Raw genomic sequence first — 15070 nt, 5'->3', positions numbered from 1 at the left:
GCTTCTAGTCTACTGTACACCAAATCTGTGAACCAAAGATTGCAAAGAAAACAAAATCAAGTTATTAAAAAAGCAACTTTTATTTTTTAAACAATAGATAACTTTATCTTAGATGCCTTTTTATCTCTAAATTGATGTTCTAGGTACATTTTTTAAAACTACCCTGTCACTCAAAATTCAACTGGAACCTATAGTTGATCATAACATCTAAATATTACCCTATTTTTAAAATCTATATTGGTTATTATATGGCTCTGCGAGTTAAATCTTAGAAGTAATTTCCAAGAAAGAGTAATGTAATATACATGAGAAATTAATACCCTATATGCCATATTGCTCACACAGTAAATGGCAGCTCCCAATAAAAATGAGAAACACTGTTTTTTCTTCTTTTAAATCACCTCCACACTGTCCACCATATTTCCAACTCACTGATCCAAGACAAAATAAGTATAAACTGAGACAAATTCTTCTTACCTTCCCCTTCGCCAACTATTTCTATATCTACCAAGTGCCATACTAATAAAGTCTCAGAAATAAAAGGCAATATAATATATCACAGAGTCTCATGACCCTGTAACCTTGACACACTGCCTGAGTCTCAAAAACTAAGCCTCCCTCTGAAGTGAAGTACGTCAGACAGACAAAAACAAATATCATATAATATCACTTGTATGTGCAATCTAAAAAAATGATACAAATGAACTTATTTACAAAACAGACAGACTCACAGACATAGAAAACAAACGTATGGTCGCCAAAGGGGAAAGCAGAGGGTGGGGGAGGGAAGTAAATTAAAGAGTTTGGGATTAACATACACACACTACTATACGTGAAATAGGTAAACAATGAGGACCTGCTGTACAGCACAGGGAACTCTACTCAGTATCTTGTAATAACCTATAATGGAAAAAAAATCTGTAAAAGAATAGATATATATATATACATGTATAACTGAATCACTTTGCTGTACCCTTGAAACTAACACATTATAAATTAATTATACCTCAGTTTAAAAAATGGTTGTTAAAAAAAAAACTAAGCCTCTCTCTTTGACAGCTACTTTATGACTAAAGAAAAAAAAAAGTAATATCAGAAGGAATCTTGATTATTTTTTAACCTGTAAAGTCTGAAAAATTTGTAAGTTAAAGTTACATTATAATTTCCCACCCACTGTGATTTTAACTTTGGAATGTTTATTTACTTCTTAACTTATCCAGAACTTCAAGTTTAATATTCACAAATACAAAAAAAATTAAATACTTAATTCTTAAAGATTTCTTTACTTTTATGAAAGTATCCACGCAATGGGCAGCAGGAGGCAGCAGAGGTTTTATAAATATGTTTGAAATTTTAATATCACTATGGCAGGCATTCAACCAAGTGGTTTGACTTCAGAATTCCAACTAACTTAAAAATAGATGTGTTATTTTTCTCCTCTGCTGACATAGACATCCATGTGTCTTTACTGGGAATTTTGGCTTCAGGTTCTTTGCAAATCTAAGATAGTCAGATTTTAACACTTGGCACAGAAAATACTTCAACATCAAGGCAAGACTCTTTAATTAATAATGCTAATTTTGGTACTGTATACAAAAAACCTAAAGCCCAATAGTCAAGAAATAAAAATATATATACTTAATCTGAAAAGGTGACCTAGATTTAAAACAGACTTACATAGCAAGAAAACCAAACTGCTAGTCTAGACACCGTAATCCTCATTCTTGTTGTATCGGAAGATTTCAGACTATAATAATAATACTGCAATTACAAAGTCTAAACATTCAAGAGCAATAACCTAATCAGTGACCTGATTTACTATAAAAAGACAGTTAAGCAAAATTTGAATATTTTAGAAAAAAATCACAAAACTTTAACTATATAAATATTTCTGGCTAAATTTACTACATGCCAAAAGGAACAGGGAGATACTTTAATATGTAATAATCTACCCTATCAGATACTAAACTTGGGGATGATACAAAATAAAAAGGCAAGAGTCAGTAACTTCTTTCCTCACTGGGATTATAATTTAAAGAAAGAGCAAATAATGCTATGTTGTTACAAATTAAATTTCAATACTGAAAGTTTATGGTTTTAAAAAACATATAAACATTTGGTGCTGCGCCACAGCAAGTGCCTCTCAACGGTCTACGAAACTCTTAGAGAAAATAAATTTAGTATGTACAGAAACAAAACCAACTGTGAAAAGTACCTCATTCTTCAGATATACTCTCTAAATGCATATACTCTGAGGTTTGCAAAAAACATCTTAGAGGAAATAAACTTATGTATACGAATAAACTCTTCCAGTAAAATTTTTTTCATTTACTAATTTTAGGATTTAACAACATTAAGGGTAGTATATTTCACTTAACATAATGGAGGTACAGATTTTTTTACAATAAGAATTAAGGAAATTAACAGATTTTTCTGACCACTGATTAACTTCTTTCACTCTTCCTTGTCATTTGCAAGATCAAGATTCTCAGCTTGAACTAACCCTGACTTCTATGATTAACGGAGATTAAGCCAAGTATTACAGACCTCAAAGTAAATGGCCAAAGTTTTTTGAAAGACCTAATAATTCCTTTGTGATTTGTTATTTACAATCTATAAATATCCAAACACATATTTATTCAGTAGATAACCTTACTCCATAGAGAAAAGAGTCCATTAGGTATGAACTCCTTCAACTGACTCATCTAACACAATATACACTGAGTGGTACCAACACTCACCTTTATCTCTCCCATTACAGAAAAACTACTACTCCCTTAATTCAAAGCTTTCCTTTGAAGTTCCATTCTCACTCTACCTCCAGAGATCTTACTCCATTAATTACTGTTCTGGTCTGTTCTTATCTTCACACCTTTCTCACCCTCTGTACATCATTAGTTCCTTACCCTCTGTAACATAAATGCAAAACTAAGCTCTTGGTTTCATTTTTCTCCTTTAGGTAGGGCTTCTTTACTATTCACAGCAAGGGTTTTGACAGACATGTGCACTTATTTACTTCTCTTATTTACTTTTTATTCTACTGTAACCTTTTTTGAAAAACTTTTAATTTGAAGATAATTTCATAAAGTTCAGAGAAGTTGAAAGATATACCTACCTGCATATCCTTTACTCAGATTCACCTATTATTAACACTTTACCCCACTTTTCTTTCTGAACCATTTGAGAGTAAGTTACAAACATCATGACCCTTTACTTCTAAACACTTCAGTTCTACCTTAATCTTGCTTCTATTCTAATGTTCCCTCTATTCTAATGTTTCTCTAATACTGCTTTTACTAGGTCACTAATGACTTGCTAACTGCTAAACCAAACTTGGACTTTTTAATCCTTATTCTGCTTAATCTGTGATCACTTTTCTTTTTGAAGCTCTCCATTTTCCCAGTTACCGTGTGCTAACTCCCTCTCCTGTATTTTCTCATACTTTCCAACTACTCCTCATTCTTTTCCAAAGTTGCTCCTTCTCTCTACTCTTAGCTCATCTCTTTTAGTCAGCAAACCCCATGTTTCTTCCTTTGTCTATTTTATTTTCCCTGAAATCTCCCATTTTCCTGCATGATGTTGTCCATGTCTACCACATTCAATTCCCATATATGTTGATGGCTACCAATACATAATCTTTCCTGCATTCCAGACATTTGTTCCTAACTAATCTACTTACCTAGATGACAAACCAAACAAATCCAAAAATAAATTTGCCATCCTCTCTCACCCTCAAAATTTGTCCCTTCTTCCTATATTCCTCCATTTGGTAAATGGTGAATCCACTTATGTAATACCCAAATACGGCCACCCCCAGCTTTCTCCTTTTCCCTCACTGTGCACATCTGTCACAGAAAGTGACTCCACTGTCCACACATTCTTATAATCTCTCAAATCTTCTTTCTTGACATTGATACTGCCTTAGTTTATACCCTCATCTTTTCTCTCCTAGGCTATTATTCATCTAAATAATTTTTCTCCCACTGCTCCAAATTCACCCCCTACACTGCCACCCGAGTCCTTTCTAAATGCAAACTGGAGTATGCTACTCTCCTTGTCCTTAGATGCCTTTCCATTTACTTTTCCATTTTACTTTTATGCTAAAAATAGCATAAAAGTTTCATCATGGTTTGGCTTCTCTCTATCCTCTAACCATCATCTCACAATTTCCAGGTATGCATTCCAGACTTGTATATAACAAACTAGCTGTATCCTTCCAATATGTGATAGTTTCTCCTGACCATGTACTTTTGAACATGTCATTTCTTCTGTTTTGAATGTAATTTAAGGCATTTGACATTCTCCCCATTAGTGACCCATTTTTAAAAGAGGAGCTAAAATAATCTAAGTGGCATTGTGGAATTTCAACAATGTTCTCAAATAATAGCTTTAGGCAGTGTAGGTATGTTTGTTTGCAGCAGAATCCATAAATATAATAGGCTATATAATATCTCTATCAATGAAAAACTATCAGTGAGATAATTACAATGGCATTGTTATAGATTTTAATTTCTCTACCATCACATAAACTTGTACAGACTAATATTGAAAGCTGACTTAAATGTCAAACAAAATATGAAAATAAAAAAATTTCTAAGGTTTCTTAACTTTGCAAAAGTCTTTTACCTGTGGATAGAAAGTCATTCTTCAGGTCAATAATGTAAGTGTACCCCCATTTTATAATTAAGAAGTAGGAGAAATCCAAGAAAATCATACCAAGCCACAAAAAATTAAACTGTGCCTTACTGAAAAAAAGGAAAAAATCCACACAGGGTCAGTTTTTAGCTTGCAAAAAAAATTCCTATACCCACTTTAACATGTTCTCAAAGACTAGGGGAGGGAAATACACATACAGATACCATAAGGCATGAACATTAATAAAGTTTCCCTAAACAAACACTAGCTTAAAGAACTATGGTAGGCTTTGAAGTTTATTAAACAAGAAATAATTTTAATGTAATGCAATTTATGTAGTTAAATAAAACATGGGGTACATAAAACCATAACAAGATACCACTTCACACCCATTAAGATGGCAATTCTCCAAAAAAAAACCCAGAAAATAACAAGTATTGGTGAGGATATGAAGAACTTGGAACCTCTGCATTGCTGGTGGGAATGTAAAATAGTGCAGCTGCTGTGGAAAACAGAATGGTGGTTCCTCAAAAAACTAAACAGAGAATTGCCACAGGATCCAGCAATTGTGCTTCTGGGTATATACTCAAAAGAACTGAAAGCAGGGATTTCAGATATTTGTACACTAATATACATAGGGGCATTATATACAATAGCCAAAAGGTAGAAACAACCCAAATGTCCATCAACAGATGAATGGATAAACAAAATGTGTTACATCATATAATGCAGTATTATTCAGCCTTAAAAGGAATGAAATTCTGATACATGGATGAACTCTGAAGACGCTGTGCTAAGTGAAATAAGCCAGTCACAAAAAGACAAACCCTGCATGAGTCCACTTATATGAGGTACCCAGAGTAGTCAAATTCAAAGAGACAGAAAGTAGAATGGAGGTTGCAGGGGCCAGGGGAGGGGGGAACGGGGAGTTGTTTAATGGGTACAGTTTCAATTTGAGAAGATGAAAGAATTATGGAGATAGATGGTAGTGATGGTGGCAAAACAATGCACATGTACTTAATATCAGACAATGGTAACTACGGTTAGAATGACAAATTCTGTGGTGTATATTTTACCACAATAAAAAAAATTAGTTTTAATTGGCTACATACATACTATTTCATATTAAGTGGGGAAACCCAGAACAAAGCTATTATAGCAATGCACTCCTAACCATCGAAATTTCTATGACCTGTGTTTTTATTAATATCAGGAAGCAAGCATCATTTTATAAAGAGCACTGAGCTTGCAGTTATTGTTCAGTTTTTACTGACTTCTGCTGTTGATTTCTGGCCAGCCTTTTACTGTTTCCTGTAATACTTGGTTACCAGACTTTTATCAGATTTTTTAAACAGGCGAGACATTTTATATGGGAAAGGAAGGTTATTTCCTTAATATAAGTGTTTCCTTCTGATATTATACCATTTGATGAAAACAAAATAATTAAACATTTAATCATATTCAATATCTGCAACCTGAAAAATAATCTCCACAAAAGCCTTAAGGATGATAAAGACTAAAAACAAACTTTAAAATGTGTTCTTCATGGCTATTTTTTATCATGAAAAATTATAGCCCTTCTAATCCTCTGAATTCTAAAATTTGAAGACAATGACTTTGATTCCAACCTCAATAATCCCCTTGCTCATCATTTTCCTTGATCCCTGTTCCCCAAATCCTTTAGGTATAACCTCTCAGTAACAATGCCGAATTCTGTATACAAACATCTAATTTTCTTTGCTTCTGGGCCTCTGTGTGTTGCTAACAAATCACCTATAATAATGTCACACCATTACATATTTACTGTTTCCAAAGTGAACTTTTCTAGCAGGCTGTTTATCAATTTTTCTATCTGTCCTTAACGCCTGTGGTAGACATTAGGACTGTTCATACATATTGCAGTGCACCAGCAAATTACCCTTTTCCACCCTCTTTGAAATTAGGCCTGGCTGTTAAGACTTGCCTTGGCCAGTCAGATGTGAGTGGAAGCACATTTATCACTTCTGGGTTGAAAGTTTTAAGAGCTTACATGTGATTCACTATGTTGTGTCCCCTTCAATCTCCTCTCCCCCCAGTACTGCAATGATCAAAGAAGTACTGGTAGAGTCCCATTAGCCTCAGGCCCTGAGTGATTACTAGGAAGAGACTTCATGCTGACATTCACAGGACACGTGCTGTGAGCAAGAAACAATCTTGTACTAAGACAGGGAGATTTTCAAGTTGTTACCACTGCACAGCCCAGAACCTAGCCTAGCCTGACTGACACACTTTCCCTTTTTCCTATTCCCTGAGGTAGCTATTCCCATCTTTTAAGACTTCAAGCATAAACTCTCCTAGTTTCCATCCTCATTACTCATAAACTTATCAGTAACAGGACTGTCCTTAGCTTCTTTACTCGTAATACCATGATTTATTCTTTACTGCTACTATGATAATATATTTAAATAAAATTTTTACCTTCCAAGTAGTTTTTGCTCTGTTGGGAGGTATAGTTCATACGATCTATGTTTAGATTGCTTGTCTTAATCTGGTTGCTAGAGAATAGAATAAAACACACACCAAACACATCAGCTATAATGGATTATTATTTAGTTTACCCCAAGAAAAAGAAAGGAAATAACATTTGCTAAACAATTATTATATACCATGTGCTGTTCTAGGGGATTAATGTACATTATTAATTTACATCTCACAACTTAAAATACTTAAAAGGAGTTATTATCCTCATTTTTCAATAGGAGATTAAGGCTGTGAAAGTCAAGTTAATTTGCCCAATAACTAAAATCCAAGCCTATCTGATTACGAAGTTCTGATCTTTCTAATACCCTAGGCTACCCCTTTCGAAGAAGCATTATGAAATTACCCTGCAAAGTAAAAAAACTTCCCAAGTCTTTATTACAGTGATTATTTCGGTAAAACATGAGCGGTCGCTTTTTGCAAATCTGGCTTTTCAATAATGAATGTAATAAAACACCAGCTAACATCAAATTAAGATGCTTTAGACTGATTAAGAGCGGAAATAGTGGCTAAATTGACCTAAGTGGTGGACATGTTTTAGAGGTTACACAAAGAACTGCAAATAGACTGCTAACAGTAATATAATAGATGATTTCAGAATTAATTAAGAATTAATTGAACACAAACTTAGTTATTTGGCTGTATTCTTTAATACTTGCTAAAGGAAAAATATCTCTTTGGGTTGTGACAGAAGAAAATAACCCCAGTTCTGAGTTACAGATGTTAGAAATGGGATAATGAACATTAACTAGGTTGAAGAATTAAACAATTAGCTTAATGACTGAGATACACCAATTTAAATCTATGGTTTAAAACCTGTAGTATATATACATCAATAGTTTTTAGTGGCAACAATGATAATGTATTTTACTTTCTAAATTTCCCCAAAATAAACAGTTGTTATTTTTGGAATCAAGAAATAACTATTAAAAATAGAAACTTGATATATCAAATAACCTGCAATATCCCAGGATACTCTGAGCTCAAGCTCTTTCCCTTTCATTTAACTGACCCCAACCTTTGAAAGTTACTTCAAATAACTAAAAAGAGAGAATGGTGGGGGGAAATCATTCACATAACTTGTGTATTACCTGAAGGATGCGGTTTCTTTAACACCACTGATATCCATCACTGTACCATTTCCATCGATAACAGGTGACTCCAAATTAGCAGAGCCATTACTGATATGATCACTGCTTTCATATCCAGACTCTGTCCTTTGCATCTGCCAATTGTCACCATGAACTTTAGTTTCTTTGAGGGCTTTATTTTTCTCTGCTCCTTTTCCATTAAATTCAAGGGAACTCCTGCTTCCTGTTTCCTGCTTCATTTCATCTTCATATATAGTCATTAAACATTTTTGCTTTGGATTCTCTTTTGGACAACTGTTAAAACTCTGATCTTTGCTACATTTAGATTTGTTACTAATATTTGATTTATGTCTTGGACTATGCTGCCTTTTTTCACTTTCATTAAAAATACTATCGACATTTAACGTTTCTCTCATAGGTTTCCAACCTCGATTTCGGCTTTTAGTGCTGCCATTACAGCTGCTTCCTTTATCCCTAGAATCTTGGCTACTGTCTGTATCATATCCAGTACCACTGTCACTCTTAAAGTTGCCAGTTATTTTCTCTCCTGAAGCAAGAATCTGGGATTTACTTGAACTTAATGTTTGTGCAGAAGCTCGACTCTGATGGGCAATTCGGTCATGCTTACACGGTCCTTTTCCTTGACTATGAAATAGATGTGGATTCCCATATTGTCTAAAGCCATTTGGGGCAGGAGGTGATCCAGACTTGAAATGTGGAAGGTCTTCATTAACCAAATCTTTAAAAATAAATAAAAATACAAATGAGCTACTCTTCAGAGCCACTTTTTAGTCACAAGCCAAATACCTTGTTTGAGAAGAAATGTTAAACAGTAATAAGTAAATCATAACATAAATGGTTATATAATGATTTTAAAAAATGATCTCTAAAGTAGATCATAAGATAATTACAGCAATTTTAAAAAACTATTCTATCTCATTCATAATTAATAAAAACCAAAAAAATAAAAATATTTCCCACCTATTATATTGGTAAAGATTTAAAATTTATTAAACCAACTGCTGCTGGAAACAGACATCTAATCACTGTTGGTGGGAGTGCAGACTGTCAAGTATTTTAGGAGGACAACTGAGCCACACCTACCAAAGTTCAAAATAAATAAACATACCCTAAACCCAGCAATTATTCTGGAAGAATTTTATGCTAATGGCTGTATGCAAAAAGTACCTGTGAAAGGATTTCACTGCAGCAAGAATCTTAAATCAAGTTCTAAAGTCTAGCAATATCAGTTAAATTACACTATGTTCATAAAGAAAAGAGCATAAAACCATAAAAAGTAAGACGTGCTCATAATGAACTGGAAACTATTAACAGTGGAACAGAGTGAAGGTCAAGGGTTGCAGGAAAAGAAGTTCTTTTCACTTAACTTTATAACCTTCCTTATTATTTGAAAGTACCATATGGGTGAATTGAATTTATAGTTAAAAGTAAAGTTGAAACATAAAAAACACAAGTATTCCATGCTAGAATTGAATAAGAACTAGGAAAACTTTACAATTATAGGTTTAATAGGTATATTAAAGAAATCATACTAAGATACATAATATCTAAATAAATATATATAATATATAAAGAAATTATATTAAATTATAAAACTTAGCTTTAAAATAAGATTTTAGCTGCCCCTTTTCCAATGAATGCTGTAAGTTCTTAAGTTACCTCTATGTCTGCCCAAATCTTTTCTTTGTCCCCTTTCCAAATCTTTCCTTTGTGAGGAAAGTAAGTTTTTCTGTTCAATGGCTTTTAGAGCACATTCTCTGGAAATGTCTTTTATTTTTTCCCTTTGATCATTGTGACTTGACTTAACTGTAAAAGAAACCATTCTTTAATAATGATACAGATCGTTTTTCAAATTGCTCAATAAAAGTAAATTGAACTATATTAAAATTTAAGATGCTATATATTAACAAAATACAGATTAAACTATACAATGAAATCATTTTTATGCTTAACTAAAAACTCAATGTGATTTATGCTGACACTAGAGATGCAAGCTGTGTTTTAAAACTTCATGTATAGCTCTACAGCAAATGTAAAGGAAAACGAGAACTTTTCTTGAAATAATGAGAGCTAAAGGTAACTGAGTGGTTAGTATGTGTCAGGCGCTATTCTAAGTGTCTAAACTCATTTACCAATACTTCTCTGAGGTGGGTACAATTACTATCTTCATTTTGGATTAGGAAACAGAGGCATAGAGAAGTTAAGAACTCGCCCAAGTTCACATAGCTTGTACGTGTAGAACCAGGATTATTAACACAAATTGCCTGGCTCCAATGTTTGTGTTCTTAAACACATACAGTTTCTAGTAAAAGTAGGTATCTTTGAAAAATAGATAATGGCTTAATATAAGAGTATCAATAGGGTTTCCCCGGTGGTGCAGTGGTTGAGAGGCCGCCTGACGATGCAGGGGACACGAGTTCGTGCCCTGGTCCGGGAGGATCCCACATGCCGCCGAGCGGCTGGGCCCGTGAGCCATGGCCGCTGAGCCTGCGTGTCCGGAGCCTGTGCTCCGCAACGGGAGAGGCCACAACGGTGAGAGGCCCGCGTATCGCAAAAAAAAAAAAAAAAGAGTATCAATAATACATAAAATGGAAAAAGTTCCATTAAGAACTTTTAAAAGCATTTATCGTAAATGGTAATTGTTAATTCTGAATCTTATCACCCTTGATTAAATGGGTTACTTTTAGGGTTAGACATTATTTCATTAATATATTTAAAGTTCCTTACAAAATCATCCTCAACATCCACCCACTTAGAGTTTTGCATATTTCTAAACCATAACTGACATCATGCTATGATTGTTTCATGTTGGACCCTAATCACAGATCTTGGATTGTGAAAATTAAAGTTGTGGAATGATAATAACAAGAGACAGTTGAATAAAAATGAGGTTAAAAATAAACTACAACTATAGTAACTTCAAACTATTGTTGCATTCACTAATACTACATTTAATTTTGGCATATGAGCCAAACTATTAACTAAATGTTTTTCCTCTACAAGTTAACAATTAACTCCTTGAAGGAAAGGCCATATCATAGCTTTCTCTGGTGACAGTCCAGGTTGCCTCCACCCTATTACGTACAGCCTTGAGTGCATGGAGAAACTCAAACACTAGTCACGTCAAACTGTTCAAATAAAACTATAGGTCTCGGAGAAATGCTTAAGTCAAAATACAAAATTTTGTTTCTACTTTTTATTTTCTCTTCATGGCCAAGGAAAGCTAGTTAAGGACTCTCCTCTTGGTCCTTACCAAGAATTACAGATTCAGTAAGTGAAGAAAGAGGGAAGCTTAACTATGAAGAGAGGGGGAAGCTTAACTATTCAAGGACAATGTAAAAATGACAATTTAAATACATACCTGTTCCTCTACTGCCACTTGTTTGAATGTGGCTCCGATTAAATGATGAAATACTATCTGCTTGAAATTTTTGATTTTCTCTCTGTTTTGTCTGATCACCAAATCCATTTTCTTTTGAATTCTCCGGCTTATGAATTGAGGACTTTTCACATCCTTAAAAAGACCAACAAAACTGTATAATCCCCTTCCTCCTCTCCACCAGCAGAAGAGATATTTGAATCATCTTTTCAGACATTTTTAATAATATAGAGAAAATTACTTAAAAACTTAGAGGACTGACATCTTTTAAGGACTTCTACATGCTTTGTAAGGCATTCAAAAATGGCCTCGCTGCTCTGGACTTTTCCAGTGTACTAACTCACTTTAAATCTCAGTATTTACTGCTAGTAAGAGCTACCAGCCAAGTATCCCCTCCTGTGTTTGTGTGACCATAGTTGTGGGTGGCTGCTGAAGGTGCTTCTGAGGCCACAGAGGAGGAAAGGTTTCTTTATAAAGACTAACTCTAAGTATTAGAATTTTCCTGAACTCCACTTTACTGAAACTAAATTTTGAAATTATCCTCAACATTCATTTCATATTCAGTATATTAGTATTCCTAGTGTGATTGTGATAAAAGAAAAACACTAAAAAGAACTTTTAAACAATTACCTATATTTTCTGCAACAGATTTATGATGTGACCAGTGGATGACCTGCTTGGGCGCATCTTCAGTGGAAACTGCTGTGCCATCTGGGTTTGCGTAAAACAAAAGCAGTGGTTGGAAGTGGCATCGGATACACTTGGAGACCACATCTTTCCATCTAGTTCCAACCTTAAAAAATTACAAATGAATAGAAACAAAACAAAACCTTGTAATCAATGTGTTACATGAAAAGGCAGAGACTAAATTACTTTGTATATTAAAAAATTTTAAAGACACTCAGACACTAGCAGTTCAACTGTTCATCATACTATATGATTAATTTTATTTTATTTAGTAACTAGTCTAGATAAAAATCATATAAACATTATCATTAAAAAACTGATGGGCAAGATTGTACACTTTCTATATCAAGATCTAGATTATCAAAATTTTAAAGGCTTTGTTCATACATGTTGACTGACTTTTGACAAAGACTTCAAGCAATTTAATGGGGAAATATAAGAGTCTATTCAACAAATGGTGCTGGAACAACTGGATGGCCGTATGATGACTGGATGGCAGTCGCTGCTGCTTCTACTTTCAGTGGATTCCAGAGACTGACGATCTACTATGTGACGTCAGGGCCAACATGGCAACTGATGCAGCAAATCCAGAACCACGACTTCCCACTCAGAGTAGAGGAGCAGGATGTTGGCACTCTGCCTGTGTCCTGTGCTTGGGAGAGTGGAATGAAACAGCATCCAGAAGCCCGTGCTTCAGCTCATATTAATGTGTAGATACCATTCTTGTAGCTGTTAACTGCGAGTTTAGCTTGATTTAAGGGTTTGGGGGGGACCATTTAACTTAATTTCTGCCAGTTTTGAGGTGTCTATGTAAATAGGGTTGGCACCGATGCAACGATGTGTAAGACTAGGTGATGGGGTCACACTTAACCGTGTTCCTATGGAAACTATTTGAACATTTGTTTTACATGGACTTTTATTCACTTTTCAAACATGCTACTAAAGTGTGCCCCTCAACTGCTGAGCAAGCATTTGTAGCTTGTGCATTGGCAGAATGGGCCAGAAGCTTAGTGTTGTGACCTGTTTTAAAATAAATAAATAAAGTACCTTGAAATTAAAAAAAAAAAAGATATTATGCCTAGCAAAGGAAGCCAAACACAGAGAATGTCTATTGTAAGAGACCATTCACATAAACTGTAGAATGAGATCAATGATTTCCTGGGACCCAGGGTTGAGGACAGTAAAGGGACGTGACAGGATTTTCTGGAGTGATGAAAATGTTCTATACAATGATTGTGGAAGTTAAACAGGCATGTATACAGTTGTCAAAATCCAAACTATACACTTAGAATGGGTACGTTTTAATGTTTGTAAATTATACCTCTATAAAGTTCATTTAAAAACAAAACAAAACCAATGAAACAAAAAACAAAGCATTCTAGAATATTCGCTTTTTATTAGAGAAGGGGTCTTTAAAAAAATTTGAGGAGTTTGTTCAAATTACACATTTTTACTTTTTTTTTTTCCGGTACACGGGCCTCTCACCGCTGCAGCCCCTCCCGCTGCAGAGCACAGGCTCCGGACGCGCAGGCCCAGCGGCCATGGCCCACGGGCCCAGCCCCTCCGCGGCACATGGGATCCTCCTGGACCGGGGCACAAACCCACGTCCCCTGCATCGGCAGGCAGGCTCACAACCACTGCGCCACCAGGGAAGCCCCAAATTACACATTTTTAGCTGTTTACCCTCTTTACCTGGGATTCTGAGATACCTGAAGAACTAGAGTAGTTTGAAAACAAAAGAAACCTGAAACTCAGAGAGTGACTATCCAGTTCTTCCTTCAAATTTTGACAATTTAAACTATGAGGATGCAAAATTGGAGTGCCAAAATGTTGCTGCATACTGACTCAAGATGGAACTTCTTAATAAACTGCCATATCAAAGTACTAAGTAATTCAAGCAAAGTGTGGACTTCAGAATATGAATTTCCAAATTTTTTCACTGGCTTTATTGAATTTAATAAAATAAAACCATCCAATTACACTGTACAAGTCAGTAAGTTCTGCTAAATGTGTACAATCATGTAATCCTCACTTCCAAAACTTTCCCTGTACCCCTTTGCAATGCCTGGCAACCAATGGTCTACTCTGTCACTTTGTTTTTTCCTTTTCTAGAATTTCACATAAGCGGAATCATATTATTTAGCTGTTTGTGTCTCACTTCTTTCATTTAGCGCAATGCTTTTGAGATTTTTCTACATTGTTGCATGTATCACTAGTTCATTCCTTTTTATTGCTGATTATTATATTCCACTGTATGGTTGTACAACTTCTTTATATTCACCTGATGATAGACATTTGAGTTGTTTCCAGTTTTGGTTACTATGAGTAAAACTGCTATGAATATTGAAGTACAAATTATATATGGATACATGCTTTCACAGGAGTGGAACTGCTAGGTTGTATGATAAATATATGTTTAAATTTATAAGAAACTGATAAACTGTTTTTTAAAGTGATTGTTCAGTTTTGCGTTTCCATCAGCCTCACAAGAGTCCTTGTCAGCTCTTGGTATGGTCAGTCTTTTTGATTTTAGGCATTCTAATAGGTGAGTAATGCAATCTCATTGTGAATCAAATTTGTACTTCCTTTGTGCCTAATGATGTACTGAATATCATTTCAAGGGCCATTCATGTATCTTCTTTGGTGAACTGTCCAAATCTTTTGCCCACTTTTTAATTGATTTGTCTTTTTATTATTGAGTTTAAGAGTTCTTGGGCTTCCCTGGTGGTGCAGTGGTTGG

General features: G+C 34.7%; 1 protein-coding gene across 1 annotated transcript in view; it reads right to left on the bottom strand.

Annotated features, from left to right (window-relative positions):
- Window positions 1-15070, bottom strand: part of USP53 (ubiquitin specific peptidase 53) — a 60327-nt gene that overhangs the window by 7457 nt on the left and 37800 nt on the right. Inside the window, exons 10-14 of the mRNA XM_024731994.1 lie at window positions 12274-12436; window positions 11626-11778; window positions 9924-10070; window positions 8244-8982; window positions 7093-7169 (exon numbers count right to left, since the gene is read on the bottom strand). Of these exons, the coding sequence (XP_024587762.1) occupies window positions 7093-7169; window positions 8244-8982; window positions 9924-10070; window positions 11626-11778; window positions 12274-12436 (1279 nt within the window). The remainder of the gene's footprint in view (window positions 1-7092; window positions 7170-8243; window positions 8983-9923; window positions 10071-11625; window positions 11779-12273; window positions 12437-15070) is intronic.

The sequence above is a fragment of the Neophocaena asiaeorientalis genome, unplaced genomic scaffold (assembly GCF_003031525.2).
Source record: "Neophocaena asiaeorientalis asiaeorientalis breed wild unplaced genomic scaffold, Neophocaena_asiaeorientalis_V1.1 scaffold88, whole genome shotgun sequence".
NCBI classification, from domain to species: domain Eukaryota; kingdom Metazoa; phylum Chordata; class Mammalia; order Artiodactyla; family Phocoenidae; genus Neophocaena; species Neophocaena asiaeorientalis.
This window is presented reverse-complemented; position numbering and strand designations above follow the sequence as displayed.